Source organism: Choloepus didactylus (genome assembly GCF_015220235.1).
Source record: "Choloepus didactylus isolate mChoDid1 chromosome 11 unlocalized genomic scaffold, mChoDid1.pri SUPER_11_unloc1, whole genome shotgun sequence".
NCBI lineage: Eukaryota > Metazoa > Chordata > Mammalia > Pilosa > Megalonychidae > Choloepus > Choloepus didactylus.
Window position 1 is genome coordinate 5,446,659 of NW_023637577.1, and position 9,074 is coordinate 5,455,732.

The 9,074-nt window shown below is 38.5% G+C and overlaps 1 protein-coding gene across 1 annotated transcript in view; it reads left to right on the plus strand.

Annotated features, from left to right (window-relative positions):
* LOC119524366 (ankyrin repeat domain-containing protein 7-like) overlaps positions 1–1,082 on the plus strand; it is a 58,020-nt gene extending 56,938 nt beyond the window's left edge. The window contains exon 12 of the mRNA XM_037822967.1: positions 555–1,082. Within this exon, the coding sequence (XP_037678895.1) occupies positions 555–574 (20 nt within the window). The 3' untranslated portion in view covers positions 575–1,082. The remainder of the gene's footprint in view (positions 1–554) is intronic.
* Positions 1,083–9,074: the final 7,992 nt, after the last annotated feature.

Genomic DNA, 9,074 nt, shown 5'->3' on the forward strand with positions numbered 1-9,074 from the left:
AATCCTGGAGCTTCCTACTCCACCATCTTCCCAAAAACTTCATATTTTATTTTAAAAGATGAATATATTTACACAGTTTTGTATATGGTTTTACTGAAATAAGAACCCAGAATGTAACATTTCATTTCTAAAATGTCATACTCATACCAAAATTATTTACAAATTCTAGCTAAAATATGCTGAAAAGCCTATAGTCATGCCAATATTTAGCCCTTTGAAAGACTGTTTAATCTTATATGAATAAGAGGTTTTGATAGAATATGATAGTGACAGAATATGTTTGGAAATGAGTTCTAGGGAAACTAGTTTCTCCTGTGTTTAATAAAAAACACAATTTCAAAACTTTATTGCTATCATTTATTCTTCATTATGCTAGATCAACAAAGAGTTAAATATCTGATTCCAGGTCTCTGTTGATCTTAAAAGTGAATAAAAAACTTATACAAACAAATGAACAATGCAGTAGTCTGATATTGGCAATGCAGTAGTCTGATACTAATTCACACTATGTATTTGGATACGTAGTAATCTTGATTAATTGTTTGTTTCCACAGTGGAAGAAGTGAGGTTCTGAACTTCCAGTTATTGATCAGCTGCTTTCTTTGTAAAAATATAGAGGATTCATATGGCAACAGGATGAGGACTATATAATCAACAAGTCCTATTGGGTATCATTTCTTTTTGGAACAGTGTATTCACAAATAGGATTTCTGTCTCTGGGAACTTGCACATCTGTAGAAAACAAATGAAAAATTGGTAAGAAACCATAAAATAAAATAAATACCCTTAATGCTAATTATATCATTCAGATATAATCTATAATTGCATTAAGTATGAGTTTGCACTGGTTCTCTATATATGGTAAAGTAATATACATTACAATATATTTATAAACCCAAATTGTTATCTGGTACATAATTATGTTTAGATTAGAAATTTCAGGTGTTATAAAAAATACTCATTAAAATACCTTGAGAATGAACTGTAATATTTAATTCAACATACTCCTGGTCCTAGATTGTAAACATGAAATATATTCTTTGAAGAAGTAGATTTTACTTTTTTTGTACTTTGAGGACAGAAAGCATTTTAGTTATGATATAGTTCTTCTATATATGTCACTTTGCTTGTTTGAATTAATAAAGTTTCTGAATTTCTTTGCTTCTAATTTATGTAGTGCTTAAGCATCTAGTCTGGTAAATCATATTTAATGAGTTTATTAGTTTCCTATTGTTTCTGTGATGAATTCCCACAAACTTAGTGGCTTAAAACAATTCAAATTTAGTACCTTGCTTTTCTAAAGGTCATAAGTCTGAAATGGGCCCCAATGGGCAAAAATCAGGTTTTTACTGGGCTGCATTCCTTCTGGAGGATCTAGAGGAGAATATGTTTCCTTGACTTTTGCAGCTTCTAGAGGTTGCCTGAATTCCTTGGCTTGTGGCCCCCTTCTCATCTTCAAAGTCAATGATTGAAAAAAATAAATGACTTCTGCTTTTGTTATCATCATTCTCTTGCTCCAATTCTCCTGCCTCCCTCTTTCACTTACATGAAGGCTTTGCTATTAGAACATTGGGCCCACTGGGGTAATCCAGGTCAATCTTCCCATGAAAATCCCCTTTGCCATGTAAAATAACCACCGGATCTAGTGATTAGACATGTCTGGGTGGGCAGGACAGGGCATTATTGTGCACACCACAATGAATGTAATGGACATTTTAAGGTGGGGTGGATAGGTAGCTGCCTAAACTGAGGCCACTGCTTTCTTGGAAAACTGTTTTTCTATCCAGAGTGGTAGACTGCTACTTTTTAAAAAAATTCAATTTGCCCTGTAGACCTAGCTTTTATAAAACACACACACACACACACACACACACACACTGTATATTCTCTAACACCACTATCATAATACAGGAATGGTTATCAGCTTCAAGTTGGGGAAATCAGTTGTCCTTACAGGATATTCATAAACTCAGTATTAAGAATGCTATTTAATATCTTCTGGAGCTTGAATGGGAATATGATAGAAAACAAGTGTGAGGAGGACTTTTGGGTGAAATGTGTGGTAGTTGAGTAAGGAGAGAGTGCTGGTTTACCTACAGAAGGAAGAAAGCAGCAGATGTAGAAAGACGGGAAACAATTAATGTTACCAATCTCCTTTGGTAACAAGATGTAGAAAAATGAAAAACATAATTCATGTTACCAATCATTTTTGGGGTCTGCCTGTACATCCTGCTGTTGAGTGCTCTGACAAACCAATAATTTGCTGGAGCCAGCTTTGCTAGCCAAATGTGAGCATCTCTTCCTAACTCTGCATTCAGTGACATGTTCTCGGATTGGAATCAACTATGGTGGGAGTATTTATACACCATGGAAATTGGTAAATGCTACAAATGAGGGATAGAGAGATACTTGTTAAGTATTTACCAACACACCAGTGGTGTAACTGTGGACCTTTCAAATCAGTTTCTCTCTCTTAGCCTAAGTTAGTTGAATGGGTTTCCTTACTTGCAATGAAAAAGCCTTTAACCAAAATAAGGGTGATTAATTTAGGATACCTGTCCTTACCTATCAAGTATTAAATTAGATATGCATTTTCCTATGAAAACTTTGTGACAAAATATATTCTGACTCTCAGTGAATTTGCCATATTTTGGAGGAGACAGAAAAAAAGATAATCAGCTCAAGTTCAATAAAGAATAAAATTCATTTCTTACTCATTAAGATTAGCAATTACTTCCATTTAGGAATATTGGGGAATGACTCTAGGATAAGATGATTTTTTAGAAGAGCCTTGAATGATGGGTCAAATAATTATGTGTTATCACTCTGAGGAACTGACGTAAACCTAAACATAAATGGAAGAAATGGCAGAGTAGGAATGACTGACTAAAAGACTTTCTCTTGGTTGATATGTTTTTACTTATTAAGACCAAATTAACTCTGATTCTGTTATAAACATAAACATATATACCTCAAGTGTTTTCTTCTCCAAAATACCATGTTGACCCTTGTTTATACAACCTATAAATAAGAATGTTGAATAGAGTCATAAATGCAAGGCAGGAATTTGACAAGATCCAGTCAAGGTGAGCTGGAGATTCTAAAAGCCAACTCTGGTCATTAGAATGATGAGCTCAGCAATTGTACTTTTCAATCTGTCATTTTATTCATCATTTACTATGGACGAGCAATAGCTCAGCAATGATGACAGAGAATAATTTGTTGGCAATTAAAATTTTTGACTGGTTACATTGACTAAATACTGGACACTTTAGTTTCTAAAACTAAACTTAAAGGTGGAAGTCTCATTTGATATAAGGATTCAGTTAACTTACTCAGAAATGGATATCCTTATGAAAGAACTAAGAAATGTGGTCTTTTTTTAAATTTTTCATGTCTGTTTACCTTCTTAACAATAAGCATTACTTGCTCAGTGTGCCTAGTGGTTTAAAAGATCAAATTTAGAGTTTTAAAATAGGAAAAGGATTAGGTTTCTAAATTATTTTTATGACATTTTAAAGAACTATTTATTTTGGAAACAGATGTTCTCCATTTATATTTCAATCCCTTTAATGTTAGAAAAAAGTGGAAATCCAATTACATGAAAATGAGTTTCAGAGACATGCCCACAATGAACACACTAAAGGTAGGGGTGAGTAATAGCAATTAAGACATTTTCCATTTTGAAGCATCTACCCTTATTAACAATGAAGTATTTAACTTGGTTAAATTTTTGTTCACAGATCTCTATTTTATATTTATAGCCACCTGTAGTGTTTATGACAATGTGAAATAATAATTAAAATATTCCCTTGGAGCTATTGAACATATGGCACTTTGAATCCTCTGTCAATTTCAGTGTGACATTGGTGTTATTTTTTTATGTTTTCTCAACATGGTTATTTTAAGTTTTTCTAAATCTTCAGCAATGAGACAACCGTTTAGAAGGAAAAGATGCACATATGCTATCCTTGATGCATTCTTTTCCAAACTTGAGATAATAACATGACAATTTGATGCATTTGAAGTAATTAGGGTGAGATGTCAACCTCTACCAAGTGTAATCAAGACTAAGAGACAAGAGCTTTACACTTTAATGTTTTCCAGTCGCATTATTTCAGTGTGCATATTAATTTTTAACAATAACAGTTCCATATCTAGAGACTGAATTTCCTATCTAAAATGGAATATTTTGATTACAAATACTGAGATTCTATTTTTTAAGGGAAGTTTTATTTAACTTTATAATGTGTCAGGTGAAAGCACCATCTAAGCACTCAGATGATGAAATGCACCATATTTTAAAGACACTGCCAGTTGAAAAGAAAAATTTGTTTCAAAATCATAATACATTTCCAAGCAGTTACCATTGGTGAATCATTCACATCCTTTTCCTCAATACCGAAAATTCTTATGAGATATCATTAGACTGTTACAACTTATAATGGAAAAATCAATGCGGTAAGAAAATTAAATTTTACTGATAGCCTTTAGGCAAAATGCAATGTTAAAATGCATTTTATCTTCCCATGTGGTTTGTAGGCAAAGGAAGAAATGGAATCTAGGTTAGCTGTCGGTGCAAAATATTTTTTAGAAGCTAGAGGCCAGCTTGTGAATCAAACTCTTTCCTAATGCATTTGTTCCTTGATTACTTAATAATGTGAAAATAACCATCCTAATCCGATCATTTGAAAGGTCAGAAGTCTGTTCTGCTCTTGAAAACAATAATTCCCTTATCAAAATCAATGACGAGATTCTCCATCTTCCTAGGGAAGAGGAGTTTTAGCAGAAAGAAAATGGATTCATCTCCCAAGTAATGTGGCAATGACATCTGAACCCTTAGGGAGAGAAAGGGCTGGGAGAGAAGAATAGAAAAAGGATGGGGGAGAGGAAAAAACAGAGGGTAAGACTAGAGCTGAAAAAGAAAATTCATCAAATTGCCACCCGTCTCTTGTGAAGATGTGACATATAGAACATGCTTGATTTGGTTTGTAATCACCATTAAATGTCTACTTTCTTTTGTTGGCAGACAGAGCAGACATGGATTGATATGCACACATTTTACTCATTCTGCATCTATAATAAAGTCATGCTTTATAAGAGTGATTTAAATTAGGATGTTCTTTGCTTAATTACCAAGGGGAACATGCAGTTAATTTCTAGATCATAAATAAAGACATAGTGTTTTACAACTGCTTTTTACTGTAGACCATGACTAAAAAATTCATATGCTGTCCTCATAAAATGCAATTTCACTTCCTTCTTGCCTCCATGGTTTCTGATGAGAGATCTGCACATAGTATTATTAAGCTTCCTTTGTATGTAATGGATTGCTTTTCTCTTCCTGCTTTCAGGATTCTCTCTTTGTCTTTGACATTTGATAATCTGCTTATTAATTGTCTTGGCGTAGGCCTATTCAGATCTCTTCTGTTTGGAGTACGCTGTGCTTTTTGGATCTGTAATTTTATGTCTTTCATAAGAGATGGGAAATTTTCATTAATTATTTCCTCTATTATTGCTTCTGCCCCTTTTCCCTTCTCTTCTCCTTCTGGGGCACTGATGATACATACATTAATGTATTTTTTTTCATCCTTGAGTTCCCGGAGCCATTGCTCATATTTTTTCATTCTTTTCTCCATCTGCTCCTTTGTGTGTAGTGGGCCAGTGGGCCTCTGGGGTCCTCCTGCTCCCGGAGGGCTGCGGGCACCCGACGGACGCGGGGCTTGGGACGGGGTGAGGGTCGCTTGGTGTCCCACCAAGTCAGCCCTCTTCAAGCCCTCTTCTGCCCCCTCCCCACCCCACCACACCCCACCACACCCCGCCAGGCCTCGGGGCCACTGTGGTTTCTGACCCAATGGGTCGCAGGGCTCCAGAAATGCCTCGCCGTGGGGCCACCGGAAGACGACGCTGGAGGTTTCCGAGCCCTGGCGAAAGCCTCGAGGCACCCGTGGAGCAACACCCGGGCTTTCCTTCTCCCAATGGGCTACCGCTTGGGGTCTGGGGGTGGAGGGAAGACGGACCTCACGGATCTCCTGCCCACACCCCCACCCCCCGGCCCGCGAGCGAGGTCAGCCTCCACAAAAGTCCCCGCCGGTACAGTGGATCCCTGGTCCGTTGGGCCACTCGGTCTCCACCCTCTGGCCTCTAAGGTGGGTGACAGCGGGTGACTCAGCCCACTGCACTGTCATCCCCGAAAGGGGCACCCCGGCCTACGGTGGTCCGGCACCCAGCCGGGACCACCCGCCCCGAGGCAAGGAAGCCCAGGGGTGCGGTCGGAGTGGGTGGAGGCCAAAGGCTTCGGACGGGGCTGTCCTCTGAACAGGTGGGTGTCCGGGGCACGCGGAAAGAGAGCTGGTGCACGTATGTCGTGCCAGGGCTGGGCACGGAGAGGGAGCCCTGCCCTGCGGAGGGGAGTCAGCCCGGGGGTGCCCAGTCTGTGGGCACCCGGGTGCCGCCGCTGCCGCCCCAGCGGCCGCCGTGGCGTTCCCTCGGAGGCGGGTCTTGCGTCCGGATGTGCCCGCAGGGGCAGCAAGACCGCTGGGCCCCTGGCATGCGCCTGCCGGTCGGTCTGTCGGTGTGTCCTAGTCCGCAGACCGGCCCCGGCAGTGGCTCAAGGCGCGGGGTGGTTTCTGAAGAGACATATTCAACAGAATTTAAACTTACCCCTTAATATGTGTCTTTTGGGTTATAAATGATCTCTTTATATATTCTAGATAGAAACACTTATTTAATATGTGGTTTCCAATTACAATTTCCCATTGTATAGGCTGCCTTTTTACTCTTCTGATATATTCCGTTGTTGCACAAGTGTTCAATTTTGAGGAGACCATATTATTCTATTTCTTTTTTAATTGTCTAGGAATCAACCTCTTATCACGAGATCCTTAATATATTTCCTCACATTTTCTTTGAAAATTTTTATTTTCTTAAGTCTAGTGTTCAGGTCTTTGATGCATTTTGAGTTAATTTTTGTATAAGGTATGAGATACATGTCCTCTTTCATTCTTTTTGATATAAGTATCCAGTTCTCCAAGCACAACACCATTTTTTGAAGATGCTGCTCTCTCTCAATTGAGTTGACTTGAGTGCCTTTTCAAAGATCTTTTGTCTGTACATAGGAGGGTATCTTTGTGAACACTTAATTCAATTTCTTTTGTCAGTATATCTATCTTAATGCAAGTACCATCCTGTTTTCAACACTGGGTTTGTAATATGCTTTTTTCAAGTTTCACTGAAATATATTCACATACCATACAATCATCCATGGTGTACAATCAACTGTTCAAAGTACCATCATATAGTTATGCACTCATCGCTTAAACCTATTTCTGAACATTTTCCTTACATCAGAAAAACCAGAATAGGAATAAAAAAAGGAAGAAAAGAGCACCCAAATCATCTCCCATCCCACCCTGTTTTTCTGTAGTTTTTGTCCCCATTTTTCTGTTTACCCATCCATTCACTGGATAAAGGAGTGTAATCCACTCGGTTTGCACAATCACACTGTCACACCTTGTAATCTACATTTTTATGCAATCCTCTTCAGGAGTCCAGATTACTGGGTTGGAGTTTGATAATTTCCAGTATTTACTTCTAGATATCACAATACATTAAAACCTAAGAGGTGTTATCTATATAGTACATAAGACTGTCTACCAGAGTTACCTCTCTACTCCACTTGAAATCTCTCAGCCACTGAAACTTTATTTCATTTCACTTGGCATCCACCTTTTGGTCAAGAAGATATTCTCAATCCCATGATTCTGGGTCCAGATTCACTTTCAGGAGTCATATCCTGCATTGTCAGGGAGATTTACACCCCTGGGAGTTGGGTCCCATGTAGTGGGGAGGGCAATGAATTCATCTGCCAAGGTGGCTCAGAGAGAGAGGGCCACATCTGAGCAACAAAGGTACTCAGGGAGAGATGATTAGGTACAGTTTTATGCAAGTTTAGCCTATCCTTTGAAATAATGAACTTCAAAAGGGCAAGCCCCATGATAGAGAGCTCAGCACATAAAACCACCAGTCCTAATGTTTGTGACATCAGCATCAGCCCAGGTAAGGAAATCCAATACTTCCACACTTTTCCCATGCTCCTCAGGGGGACCCTGTGAATATACTTTTATTCTATGCCCAAATTACTTTGGGATATGTCACCATTTCACTCTAACCTATACTAACCTGCCATATCTCACATCTTATTCAAAGTTCCATGTAACTGGAGTGTTTGAACAAACCAACTGTAGAGTTATACTGTTTAGAAAATACAGATCCTGCACCAAATAGACATCTCTTCCCTTGGTCTCACATGGAAGTTGAAGTTTTAAAACATAGTCTGTTTTGACCTTTACCCTTTGGACTGATTTGCCCTAATCTTAACCAGAGCTGATTCATTCATATCACTCATTGAAGTCTGGACTCATTTTTTAACAGTTGCTGTATGCACTAATACTGACATTCATATATGCTTAGCTCAAGCTCTGAGTTTCAAGTGTCACAGATATACCCATTGTTCCAGAGACCATTGAGGTTATACACTAAGGGATCAGCATCTCAAAGTTTGGAGACAGCCATTACAATTCAGGTATAGATTTGGCTTATGTAAGAGTTTACAATCTAGGGACCATTACAATAATAATTCCCCTCTTAGACTGTGTTTTAAGATTCAATTCTGTTTACACATTGTAGTTAGTCTGTACTGGTGAGGCATTATAGTGTTTGCCTTTACTTTTGCCATACTTCAATCAAAATGCTGTGTACAGAATCCATTCATCTCCTTGTATGTCACACAGCTTCACTCCTTCTCATAGTTGCTCAAATTCTATTGTATGCATACACTGCAATTCATTATACTGTTCCTCAGTCTTTGTACCCTTAGGCCACATCCACCCATTGCAAATCATGGATACTGCCCCCATGAACACCAGTGTACAAATGTCCATTTATATCTTGGCTCTCAGATCTTCCAATGACTTACCCCATAATAAGGTTACATGATCTTATGGCACCCACATACTTAGCTTTTTGTGGAACCACCACACCAAATTTCAGAAAGGCTACAGCATTGTGCCTGC